General features: G+C 58.2%; 2 protein-coding genes across 5 annotated transcripts in view; both read left to right on the forward strand.

Moving 5' to 3' along the window:
- ZGPAT (zinc finger CCCH-type and G-patch domain containing) overlaps window positions 1-8,341 on the forward strand; it is a 12,933-nt gene extending 4,592 nt beyond the window's left edge. The window contains exons 3-7 of the mRNA XM_029919153.1: window positions 5,510-5,643; window positions 5,851-6,006; window positions 6,847-6,966; window positions 7,247-7,646; window positions 7,858-8,341. Coding sequence (XP_029775013.1) covers window positions 5,510-5,643; window positions 5,851-6,006; window positions 6,847-6,966; window positions 7,247-7,646; window positions 7,858-7,996 — 949 coding nt within the window. The 3' untranslated portion in view covers window positions 7,997-8,341. The remainder of the gene's footprint in view (window positions 1-5,509; window positions 5,644-5,850; window positions 6,007-6,846; window positions 6,967-7,246; window positions 7,647-7,857) is intronic.
- Window positions 8,342-8,514: 173 nt separating this feature from the next.
- LIME1 (Lck interacting transmembrane adaptor 1) lies at window positions 8,515-11,391 on the forward strand. Of its 4 annotated transcripts, none has more exons than XM_029919157.1 (7): window positions 8,515-8,706; window positions 9,444-9,552; window positions 9,821-9,939; window positions 10,090-10,147; window positions 10,218-10,305; window positions 10,432-10,796; window positions 10,875-11,391. In XM_029919157.1, the coding sequence occupies exons 3-7, from the start codon at window positions 9,842-9,844 to the stop codon at window positions 11,109-11,111; spliced, it is 846 nt and encodes a 281-aa protein (XP_029775017.1). In that variant the 5' UTR covers window positions 8,515-8,706; window positions 9,444-9,552; window positions 9,821-9,841; the 3' UTR covers window positions 11,112-11,391. The 4 variants fall into 4 exon arrangements, with proteins under 4 accessions (XP_029775017.1, XP_029775016.1, XP_029775015.1 ...); XM_029919155.1 differs by lacking the exon at window positions 8,515-8,706 and adding an exon at window positions 8,750-8,931; XM_029919156.1 differs by lacking the exon at window positions 9,444-9,552.
- Window positions 11,392-12,261: the final 870 nt, after the last annotated feature.

Here is a 12,261-nt window from a genome sequence, read left to right on the forward strand (position 1 = left end):
TGGATACTAACCCTTTATCTGACATGTCATTTGCAAGTACCTTCTCCCATTCTGTCGGTTGCCTTTTAGTTTTGCTGGTTGTTTCCTTTGCTGTGCAGAAGCTTTTTATCTTGATGGGGTCCCAATAGTTCATTTTTGCTTTGTTTCCCTTGCCTCCAGAGAGAGGTCAAAGAGATTGTTGCCTGCTTCCTCCTCCAGGGTGTTGATGGCTTCCTGTCTTACGTTTGGGTCTTTTGTCCATTTTGAGTTTATCTTTGGGAGCAGTACAAGAGAGCAGTCCAGGCTCATTCTTCTGCCTGTTGCTGTCCAGTTCTCTCAGCACCTTTTGCTAAACAGACTTTTTTCCATTGGATATTCTTTCCTGTTTCATTGAAGATTAGGTGGCCGTATACTTGTGGGTCCATTTCTGGGTTCTCTATCCGGTTCCTGTTTTCTTTACAAAATTTCCAAGACAGTGAATTGGTTTTCTTTCATCCTGAGAAGGTAATGAATTAGGTTTAAAAAAAAATTTCCAGGGGTGCCTGGGTGGCTCAGTCGGTTGAGCGTCTGACTTGGTTTCAGCCTAGGTCATGAGCTCACAGTTTTGTGGGTTCAAGCCCCACATCGAATTCTACTCTGGCAGCATAGAACCTGCTTGGGATTCAGTGTCTCCTCTCTCTGCCCCTGCCCCACTTGCACTGTCTCTGACTCTCTCAAAATAAATAAATGAACTTTTAAAAATGCATTTAAGGGGCGCCTGGGTGGCTCAGTCGGTTAAGCCTCTGGCTTCGGCTCAGGTCAGATCTCACGGTCGTGGGTTCGAGCCCCGCATCAGGCTCTGTGCTGACAGCTAGCTCAGAGCCTGGAGCCTGCTTCCGGTTCTGTGTCTCCTTCTCTCTCTGCCCCTCCCCCTCTCATGCTCTGTCTCTCTCAGTATCAAAAATAAATAAAACAAAAAAAAATGTTTTTAAATGCATTTAAAATATTTCCAATATCCTTAAGGGCTCGTGGATATCAATATATTTGAAAAATTTCAATCTATTGAGATTCTGATCTTGTTGAGATTCAAGTTGTCTCATCTGGAACCAATCACGTCTCCAAGGAGCCCTGGTTTCTTTTCTTTCCTTTTCTTTTTTCTTGCAAGAGAAGGAGAGGGAGAGAGAGAGAGCATGAGTGCACGCAAGCACAAGTGATCGAGGGGCAGAGGGAGAAGTGGGGCTCACCCTGCACTCATGTTTTACGTGAAGCATGGCTTGTGTTCACCCAAAGTGGGGCTCGAGCTCACCTGACATGAGGCTCTCACAAACTGTGAGATCACGACCTGAGCTGAAGTTGGATGCTTAATTGACTGAGCCACCCAGGTGCCCTGCCCTGGTTTCTTTTAATGAGAAATGGTTTCTCAAGACAGTGCAAGCACTAGGATACTCTTCGTTACTGGGCAGTCATTGTCCTGGGTCTTTCAGGGCACAGAGCTAAGAAATCTAGGTAGACATGCGTGTCTGTGTGTATAAGCATGCATGTACAAACCCCATGGACCTATTTTTCAAGGACAAAATACTTTGTGAATAATATAGTGGTTACTGATAGGGAAAGACATCTCGGTCATTTTATTGTTGGTTCTCTTCTTTTTCTTGTTCTTGTTCTTAAAGATTTTATTTTTAACTGATCTCTACCCCCAGCTTGGGCTCGGACTACAACCCTGAGATCAAGAGTCACACATCCCACTGGCTGAGTCAGCCAGCAGCCTCTTCTGTCCTTATACCTTGTGCTTCTCAGCCCCTCTGTTACTGCTTTCTCCAGCAGCGCTGGCTTTTCTATTTACCTATGTAGTGGCCTGTGTCAGCATTCATATGACTCGAGTTACGGTCTAGTGACCTTTTGCTTTGGTCTGAAGGACCCCCTTGGCCACCCCTTGTGGGGCAGGCCTGTTAGCAGTGAACTCCCTCTGCTTTTGTGTGTATGGGAAGTCTTAACTTCCCTTTCAGAGGATAGTTTTGCCAGAGATAGAATTCTTGGTTGACGGGTGTTTTTTTCTTTCTTTCAGGACTTTAATTCCTGTCGTCCTGCTGCTTCTTGACCTCCATAGCTTCTGATGAGAAATTGGCAGTTAACCTTCCTGAGGATCCCGTGTACATAAAAAGTGCCTTCTCTTTTGCTGTTTTCAGGATTTTTTCTTTGTCTTTGGCTTTAATGAACTGTAACCGTAATGGGCTTTTAGTAACATGGTGGTGAGTGCAGTCCTCAGACTGGATCCCGGTGCCTCTGGATCGTGAACTTTATGTGCACACACGGCCCCACTGAGGCGGGGCAGGATGGCTGGACTGGGCTGGATTTGGTGTCTCCCTGACCCCCTATTCAGCGAGGCTCTGGCTCACCAGGTTCCCTGAGGACAGGCCTTGTTAGGAGCCAGTGCTTGGAGCTGCTTCAGAATGCGCCTTCCCTTCCCCCCGCCAGGGCACAGCATTCACCCGAGGAGAATCCACAAACTCTGAAGGTTTTAACTCAGACCAGTCCACACCCAGCCGCGGTGAAGGTGGTCTTTCCAGTGGTGGCTCCGGCTGTGGTGATGCTGGCGGTCTCTGCGGTGGCCTCCTGGACGCCAGTTGGGCACACCGGTTTGCCGGCGACCTCACCTCTCTCACGCATCTGAGAAGAGTTACTGATTTTTTGTCTTGTTCTGCTTTTTGCCTTTGGTTAGAACAAAGGGACAAGTCCTCAGCCTCTGACGTGCAGACTGGAAGCCAGGAGGGCCTTGTCTGGTGAGGGTTTCGTTTCAGCCCTGGTCTCTCCGAATCTGCAGTTTCTTCCTCACCCTTCTCTACGCTGCGCGCTTACACTTGAAGAGTCGCTGTTTCCTGAGTCGCTGTCATATGTGTATAGGTAGTTCTTTGAACATACACTATGTTGAGGTCTTTGCAACGTTCAGCACTCGGGGCCATTCACGTTCTAGCGGTCGCTTTAATCCCTGACTGTGCCTCACACTTTACTGTTTGTTTGCGTGTCACATAAGTTCTTATTGATCACTGTACATTTCAGATAATGTATTGTAGCAACTCTGGACTCTGAATTGTTTTTCTCAGTATTTTGTTTCATAGTGTGTTTTCTGGGCCTGCATTACTAGGCCCGCCCCGCTCCGCCCCCATAACGTGCGTCCTCCAGTGTCTCTGCTCAGATCTGTAAGTAGGTTTATTTCTAGCCTGGCTGTTTGGGAGTCGCTGCTGTGCCTGTGGACCTCAGCGGCCAGCCGGCGATTCAGGCAGGGCTGTTCTCAAACCCTCTTGCTCAAGATGCTTCTCCCCCATCAGTCCATCAGCTTATGTGGGCCGGGGAGGGGGCACATTCCCGGGTCAGCCAGCCCCCAGGCTCCCTCTGCTGCCGCTTTGCAGTGGCGTCTCTTGAAGCTCCCGACACACGCACGCATGTTGTTCCGGGAGAACCAGGGACGCTTGGGGGTGGGGCCCTTCTGTGGCTCTTGCATTTTCAGGGTCTCCCTTAGGTACTTGGTGAGTCCCTCCCTGTGAAACCCCAGCGCCCACTCACAGCACAAGCCTGCAGTTTCCGCTGCCCTGGGTCCCTGCCCCTGCCATACTCCCCCCAGCTGTGGGGGGAGCAGTGAGAAGCAGCCCCAACTGTGAAGGCACAGGCGATCCCAGGGCCCTTTCCGCCCCAAAGCTGCACGTTTTCTCAAATACAGTGACTTAGCAGTGGGTCGTCTGTATCATTCAATTTTCAGAGCTCTGAAGCTGTGAATTTTGACAATTTTGCTCAGGTTTAGCCTTGTTTTTTCTGTACTTGGCCACAGCTGGGACTCAGAACCTTCTTTAAGGTTCTAAATGCTTATTTTCAGGTTCAAGTTTAATGTCTTCTGGAATGTATTCCCATGAATGTTGATTTGGGCTTTTTAATGTGGGAAGCTAGTCTCTAACGTCCTAGGAAGCCAGCTGTCCCTCCTCTGATGACGTGTAGCTCACCACGTGTCACACGGAGAGCTCGTGCCCGGCGCTCCTCCTGGGTGCTCCTTTTCTTTCCATTCATCGGTTCTCTTAGTCCTCAGTTCATTATGGGTATACCAGTCACTACTCCCCAGGGTTAGAATGTAGGTCATTTCTGGAGCACCCGCTGGCTCAGTCGGTTGAGCATCTGACTTGATTTCTGCTCAGGTCGTGATCCCAGGATCGTGGGATCCAGCTTCGCATTGCACCCCGTGTTGAGTGTGGAGCCTGCTTAGGATCCTCTCCCTCTGCCCCTCTCCCCTGCTGGCACGCGCTCTCTCTCTAAAATAAAAACTTTTTTAAAAATGTAGGTTATTTCCAAGTCTTTGGTATTTGGTTAACATCCTTTGGAACAAGTCTTTGCATACTTTCATTATTATTTTTCTAGAATTTTTTCCTAGAAGCACTTTCCCGGATGAAGGAGTGTACCAAACTTTCAGGCTTCTGTTCTCACTGAAGATTCCTGCAGGAAAGTTTAATTGGTGGTTTCCGCAAGTGTCTGTGTGTGTGCGTTGAAGTGGGCCTCGAGTTGGGTTCAGTCCTGGGGTTAGGCCTCCGTTGTGAACACATTGTGTTCTCAGTTGAACGAGGGCTTTCAGCCGAAGTCACTACTGCGGTACGTTTGGGGCCCAGTCTTGTAACTGCCAGTGCCAGTCGGTCATTGGCAGTGTCCCGAGAGCCTGAGGACAGTCCAGCATGAGAAGGAGCCGCCTGGAATCCCGCCAGGAGGGGTCTGCGGCTGTCTTTGTCCCCCCTTCCCTTGCGCTCCCTCCCCCCACCGATCCCCGCCTGCGAGGAGCGCCTCGCCCGCGCTGGCTCCGCGTCCCCGAGTCGGTGCGGGTCCTGGGTCGCCCTCGTACGGTTAGAGCAGCTTCCTCTTTGAGACGCCGGCGCGGTAGAGTGGGTGTGTGGTTAGGCTTTCGTGCCTTTATTTGGCAGAACTGAAGCTTGTAGTCCTTTGTCCCCACATTTCTTCCTCTCTCTCCTCCTCCTCCTCCTCCTCCTCCCCTCCCCGCCCTCTCTCGGTTTTGGTTTTGATCTCACTGGTTCACTGATATCTAAAGATCAGGACATCACTGTTACAACTAGGTTCTCCTCCTTGGTTTGGGAAGGACTCAGTCCCGTGAGTGCGCACACACAAACACACCTGCCTTGATTGTCTGCTGGTGCCGGGGGCCTCCTGTCTGGTGGGGTCCTCCCGCCGTCTGCCCGCCACGTTGTTACTATAGCCCGGAAGGCTTGAGCATAACGTGAAGCATCTTGTCCTCAGGGCAGCCAGATCCACGCCGAGAACAAGGGTGTGCACATGTGTGTCTGTACTTATGTGCAGGGGTATGTGTGTGCATGCCTATGTGTATATGTGCGTGTGCATATGTGAGTAGGTGTGTGTGTGTGCGCATGGGCGTGTGTGTGCGTCTGTCCCCTGTCTCTCCTTCCCTTCGAGGCACAGCCCAGGCTGGTGGGCATGGTTCCCCTGAGCTCACTTGCCTCCGCTGTGCCCTGTCCGAGCCCCTGCCCCCCTGGGGCTCTCTTGGCAGGTTCTCCCACGGGCAGGTGGTCTCCGTTGATGAGCTGCGCCCCTTCCAGGCCCCGGACCTGAGCTCTCTGCAGGCTGGCTCCGCATGTCTGGCCAAGCAGCAGGACGGCCTTTGGTACCCAGCGCGGATAACTGGTGAGGCTGCCCCTCCTGGAGGCCCTGTCCGTGCTTCACGTGCGAGAATTCCTGGAGGACCACTCCTTTGGTTAGGCATCAGGACCTTGTTTCATGCCCAGAGGAGCGAGACTACCCTTGACCTTGGCCCCACCTTCCTTCCAACTTCCAGTGTGGTTCCTACCCCCTACTGAGGCCGCTGCTCTCGTCTTTGTCCCCTGCCTCCAGATGTGGACAGCGGCTACTATACGGTCAAGTTTGACTCACTGCTGCTGAAGGAGGCCGTGGTGGAGGGGGACAGCATCCTGCCCCCACTGCGCACAGACCCCACAGGGTCCTCGGACTCGGACAGCGGTGACGCAGATGACCCCAGCTATGCCAGGGGTATGGCAGGAAAGTGGGCTGAGGGCAGGGTGGCGTTGGTGGCAGTTGGCCTGAGCAGCATCCGGCTGGCGGGGCCTGTGAGCATCTCCCCAGAGGGCCAGAGAGGGTGGCCGCAGCGAGGCGGGCTGGCCCAGTGGGCTGCGCACGGCCGCCCCTGTGGGCGTAGGAGGTGCAGGGAAGCGTGCCTTGTGCAGGGTCTTGTCTTCTTGGAGCACCTGCGGCGACTGCACGTCCGCACCCTGCAGATCAGAGCTGTGGCTGTGGAGGCGGTGCTGCCAGGCGCGTGGGGTGCAAGAAGGGACTGGTGGGGCGTGGGGCTCCTGCCACTAAGAGCCCCCACACGGCCGGGCGTCCACGCATCCAGGCAGCCGGGGGGCAGGAGGGTTTCGGAAGGGAACCCGGCTGGGGCTGTCCAGCCCTCCTGAGGGGCCGGTCAGGACGCAAGGGATAGGCGTTTCTGCGGAATCTGTGTTTTGAGTTGGTAGGTTCTGAAAGCCCGTGTCCACGGTGGAGGGGGGACTGAGCCATGAAGTGGGTGATGACTTTTTACAGGGAGAGGGACGAAGCTCCCCGCTTGAGAAGGGGAGGGGTTAGGGGAGGGCTCGTGTGCTGAGGGGCAGGATGCATGTGACCTGGGGGGGTGGCTGGGACAGATGGGGCCAGAGTCGGCCTTGCCTTCTGCCTTAGATTCATGCGCCAGCAGCGGGTCTGAGCAGGCAACAGAAAGCTCGGGGTGCAGGGTCACGGCCCCGACCCAGAGCCCAGCTCTTGGGCTGACGCTGGCTGCAGCCCAGGTGCTTTGTGTCCAGTGGGTCCCAGCCGCTGCCCTGTTTCCTGCAGTAGTGGAGCCCAGCACTGTGGACCACGGGGCCTGTAGCTCCGCCTTTGCCGGCTGGGAGGTGCACACACGGGGCATCGGCTCCAGACTCCTTGCCAAGATGGGCTACGAGTTTGGCAGGGGTGAGTGTGTGCTGCACCGGGGTGGGGGGGTGCATGTGTGCTGCATGGGGGCGAGGGGTTGAGTGTGTGCTGCATTGGGGCAGGGAGGTGAGTGTGTGAGTGTGTGCTGCACCAGGGCGGGGGGGTGTGTGTGTGAGTGTGTGCTGCACCGGGGCGGGGGGCGGGGTGAGTGTGTGCTGCATCGGGGTGTGTGTGTGAGTGTGTGCTGCACTGTGGCAGGGGTGCTGCCACAGTGCAGCTCGGGCCCAGCAGCAGTGGCACCAGCCCCATGTGCCCCCAGGTTTGGGCCGGCATGCCGAAGGCCGGGTGGAGCCCATCCACGCTGTGGTGTTGCCTCGGGGGAAGTCACTGGACCAGTGCGCAGAGATCCTGCAGAAGAGGACCAAGGGCAGCAAGGCTGGTGTCCAGAGGCCCCCGAAATGCCAGCGGAGAGGGGGTGGACGCCCTCCCCCCCGTAGTGTGTTTGACTTTCTGAACGAGAAGCTACAGAGCCGGGCCCCTGGGGCCTTGGAGGCTGCGGGGGCCTCCCCGGGGCGGAGGGGCAGTAAGGAAACGTACCACGCCAGCAAGAGTGCCAAACGGGCCCTGAGCCTGCGGCTCTTCCAGACTGAGAAGAAGATCGAGCAAGCCCAGCGGGACATCCGGGGCCTCCAGAAGGCCCTTGCCCGAAACAGCGGCCGGTATGTGTGGGTCCAAACTCAGGGCAGAGGGCCGACCCCAGGGTGGAGATGCCTTTGGCCCACGCCTCACACGCTGGAGCCTGCTCTGACCCAAGGGTGGTGGCTGTCTGAGGAGGGTCTGGATGATCGGAGGGGGATGGGCAGCGGCCACAGTGCCGTGGGGCTGGTGGCAGTGGCCCAGCAGCCCATTGAATGGCAGGCCCCTCTCTAGGCACAGTGTGACAGCAGCCCAGCTACAGGAGAGGCTGGCGGGAGCTCAGCGAGAGCTGGGGCAGCTCCAGGCCCAGGAGGCAGGCCTGCAGCTGCAGCAGAGGAAAGCAGACACCCACAAGAAGATGACGGAGTTCTAGAAATCCCGGCTACACACAGCGGACAGAGCTCAGGGATCCAAGCTCCTGGCTGCCTTCTGGAAGACCAGCTGTCGCCCAACAACTGGAGGCCCCGGGGAAGAGGGGCCAGCCTGCAGCCAGGCCGCCCCCCCGTGATCAGCCTTCTCGCTCACCACCCCGGGAAGAGGGGCCAGCCTGCAGCCAGGCCGCCCCCCGGGGTCAGCCTTCTCGCTCGCCTAGGGCACGTGGATGCCACTGACTGGAGACAGGGCTGCGGGGCGCCTGCTTGCCCACTGAGCCCGCCCGCCGGTGTCTTAGGGAGTCTCCTTGGCAAGGACATTAAAATGTTGTGTTGTGATGTCTTTTCAGGCTTGTGTGATCTTTGGGGATAGAGGGTTCTCTGGTTGGCATTGTCTTTGTTCCTGGGGTGGGGTTCTGCCAACAGGTCTGAGGGGTGTCGGAGCTTGGAGCGCCGCCCCCCCCACCATTGCCTGACACCCACAAACGGTGTGGGGCTTGCTGCTGCAGCCTCAAGGAGAAGGATGTGGCTGGTGACGAGCCCTTGGCAGCACGCAGCCAGCGAGGCAGGAGGCTCTGGCGGGGTGGGTTCGGAAGTCTGAGAGACTGGGTTCAGCCCCAGGGTTTGGTGGCCACGAACGAGACCACCCAGTTCCCATGCTGGGCCTGTCGCCTCGCCAGCGCGTGCCCAGCTCATCGCGGGCGGAGACCATGTGAGTTGGGCCATTGGAGTAGGTGTCTGGACCTCACGTGGGGCTGCAGCAGGAGCAGTGGCACCAGAGGGCTGGGTGGCTGCGTGGGGAGAGGGGTGAGACGCCCAGGCAGGAAGTGGGGTGGGGAGCTCCGCTGAGGTGTGCACAAGGGTGCCTCTGAAGGTACCCGAGCCACTGGGCCTGCTCCAGACGGGGCGTGGAGGAGCCACCGTGCACGGGGACTTGGTAAGTGCCTGTGCCCGGCCTCTAGGCTGATCAGGCTCCCGGACCCGTTGGTGGCCTTGTGGGAGCAGCCGAGGGTTGGGGTCTGGGAGGACTAAGCCCTGGGAGGACTGGGCTGGCTAACCTGGCCCCTCTTGCGAGGTAAACCCACTCCCTGGGTCTGGGCAGACTGGTTCCCATCTCCAGAGACACCCCACCCCCTGTCACTGTGCTACTAAAGGTTGTGCTGACTGCGGGACAGACCTACACCCCAACTCACCCCAGCAGCTCTAAGATCCCAGGAAGCAGACAGATCTGATAACAGGGACAGTTGGAAGGGAGCAGTGGAGAGCCAGGGAGAAATGGGGTGGGGGTGGTCAGGGGCCACAACAACATCTCCTTGCCTGCTGACGCCTCCCCTGCCTTTCCAACCCTTCAGGGGAGCCAAGCTCTGCGGTGGGTGGCTAGAGGGGCACCTCCTGCACCTGTGGCTTGTGCCTTGGAGGGCCAAAGGTGTGACCTCAGGGCCTCCCTAGGTCCCAGGCTTACGCTACGGTGACCAGAGCAGATCCTTGGCCTGGTCACAGCTCCCCTGCCCCTCCTTGCTGGCCACGTTCAGCTACCACCTGCTCCTCACCGACTCAGGTACTCATGAGGCCAAGCAGACAGAGTACACCTCCTTGCGTGTCACCAGGAGGTCCCAGCCGGAGTTAGGAAGGTGGCTGCTGCAGCTCCATCTGCCATGCTTCTGTAGGAAGGAGGGGCTGTGGAGCCTTGGGGTTTCCTGTGTGCTGAGTCAGAGCACCCAAGGGGGAGGGGACTGCCCCACAGCTTGAGGTACAAATGTAGGGCTCCTGGGTTGGTGCCCAGTCCCATCAGTCAGCCCCCAGCATCCCTGTCTTCTTGCCCCTAGGCCTATCTGTGACTTCACAGGATGGGGCCACAGGTGCCCTCAGCCCCTCCTGCCCTCTGGGTCCTAGGGTGCCTTGCCTTGTTCCTCTGGCTGTGGACACTGTGCACGGCCTGCCACAGGTACGACCATCCCTGGCCGGGGTTTGGTGTGGGACAGGGCTCCAGGCGGGTCTGGCTCTGCATGCGCCTCGCCACTGGGACTGGGGCCAGAGGCTGGCACCTCAGTCCCCCATCTCTGCCTCCCTGGCCTGATGAGTCCCTTACCCCTAGGAAGCGGGTGCAGAGGCCGCAGGCCAGGCCCCAGGGCTGTGTGATGCCAGTGGAAACGGTGAGTGCCAGGCTATCCCCAGGGCCAGGGTGGGGCCGACTCAGGACCCACCAGCCTTCCTTGTTCCCAGTCACTGCTGAGACAACCCCGCCTCTGCTCCCTCAGCAAGTCAGACACCAGACTGCATGAGCTGCACCGGGGCCCAAGAAGCTGCATAGGTGAGGCGAGCTGGGGGTGGGGGCATGGGGAGAGTGAGGGGGTGGGGCTTGCACCCTCAGGCTGCTCCCAGGCTACCCAAATGGCTCCCCACCCCCAAGTGACCTCTGTCTTGACCCCACCCCTAGCCCCTCGGCCTGCCAGCATGGACATCCTGCGTCCACAATGGCTGGAGGTGTCCAGAGGCACCAGCAGACCTCTGGCAGCCTTCTCACACCGGGAACTGCCTCGGCCGGCGCCTGCTGCCACTTTGCCCTCCGTCTGCCCCGAGACCACCTATTCCAATGTGGGGCTGGCTGCCATCCCCAGGGCCAGCCTGGCAGCCAGCCCTGTAGTGTGGGCAGGGGCACGGCTGGCCAGCAGCTGTGCCAGGCCTGGGCCTGAGGCCAGACCCAAGGTGGCTGAGTATGCTTGTATCCAGAAGCTCAAGGGAACAGATCAAGGCCCCCAAAGCCTGGGGCAGTGGAAGGCTGAGGTGATCCCAGCTGTTCAGGTAAAGTGGATTGGCCGGGCTGGGGGCGGTGGTGCTTGGTGCCGTTGACCCTTCCTTGAGGGGGCTTCCTCCCTCCAGGTGGACAGCTTGTACTCCAGGGTCAGGAAGCCTAAAAAGAGTGACCTGAGACCTGCTACAGACGAGCTGGACCCTAAGGCCACAGGAGGAATTCCGGCTCTGGGAAGTGACCAGGCCTACGAGACCCTCGCACCCAGGGGCCTGGGCATGGATGATAGCTTCCTGGACAATGTGTATGAGACTATCCAGGAGATGGGGGTCCCGGAGCACCCGGAGCCCTCTGGCTGTAGCTATTAGCCTAAGCGGACAGAGGCAGGGCATGGAAGCTCCCTGCTTCCCCAGTCTCAGCCTAGGGAGGGGTGTCCAACCCCCAACTGCCTTGAACAACCAAGTATAGATGTTTCTCCTTCCAAAGTAGTGCCCAACCCCTGTTCCCTTCCCTTCCCCCACAAAGGTGGCAGCGCAAAGTCTAGATCCCAAGACTTCTAGCCTGTGAGGTCTCTGGGGGTCCTGGCTGCCATGGCCTCTTGGCCTCTCCCAAGGTCCTAATAAATGCCCAGCACAGGAAGGATGAATACAGCCGTGCTTCACAGCCTGATCTTCTGGGCTGGTTGGGGACCTGCCCAACCTGGGAAGGTTGTCGGGGATTGTCCAAAAAAATTTTTTTAATGTTTATTTTTGAGAGAGAGAGAACAAATAGGGGAGGAGCAGAGAGAAAGGGAGACAGAATCCGAAGCAGGCTCCAGGCTCTGAGTTGTCAGCAGAGAGCCTGAGGGGATCGTCTAAAAGGACCCTCTGGCCTGGGGTGCCTGGGCCCTGCCACCTGGGTGCCTGCAGCTGTGCTCGGCTGGTCAGTTTCAGAAGATGGTGTGGGGAAGGGAGGCAAACTCCAGGGGCAGTGGTCCCCAAGCTCAGTCGGTCTCAGCGGGAGTTGCAGCTGGCCCTCAAGCTGGCCGCCTCAGGGTGGGACTTGGACCCTGAACACTAGCGGGGGCCTCGCCACGGAGCCCCTGGTGTTACATAAGGTGTGGGGGTAGGTGGACAGTCGTGCGTTAAAGAGTAACCTGCTCCCAGGAAACCCGCCAAGAAGACGCGGCCCCTTTCCCGGACCTGGCAGCTCCGCGCGCGGGCACACCCGCGAGTAAGCTGGCTCTCCCCGGGGGCGAGCGGGCACCCAGAGCTCCACAGGGCCTAGGGGCTGGCGGGCGCTCGAGGTGCCGCGAGCCGTACCCTTTCCCCAGGCCGCGCGGGAGTAACCGGCTCGGGGGCCGGGCCTCGGAGCACAAGCCAATGGGAGCGCGGCTGGCCCCGGCCGCCCGCCACCTCGGAATGTTGATACGGAGCGCGAACCAATGGGCGTGCGCCTGGGGCGGGGCCGAGGGGCGGGGGCGCGAGAGCCGCGCGAAGGGGGCGTGGCCGGCAGGCAGATTCCCGGCCGCGCGGCGCG

Source organism: Suricata suricatta, chromosome 12 (genome assembly GCF_006229205.1).
Source record: "Suricata suricatta isolate VVHF042 chromosome 12, meerkat_22Aug2017_6uvM2_HiC, whole genome shotgun sequence".
Lineage (NCBI taxonomy): Eukaryota > Metazoa > Chordata > Mammalia > Carnivora > Herpestidae > Suricata > Suricata suricatta.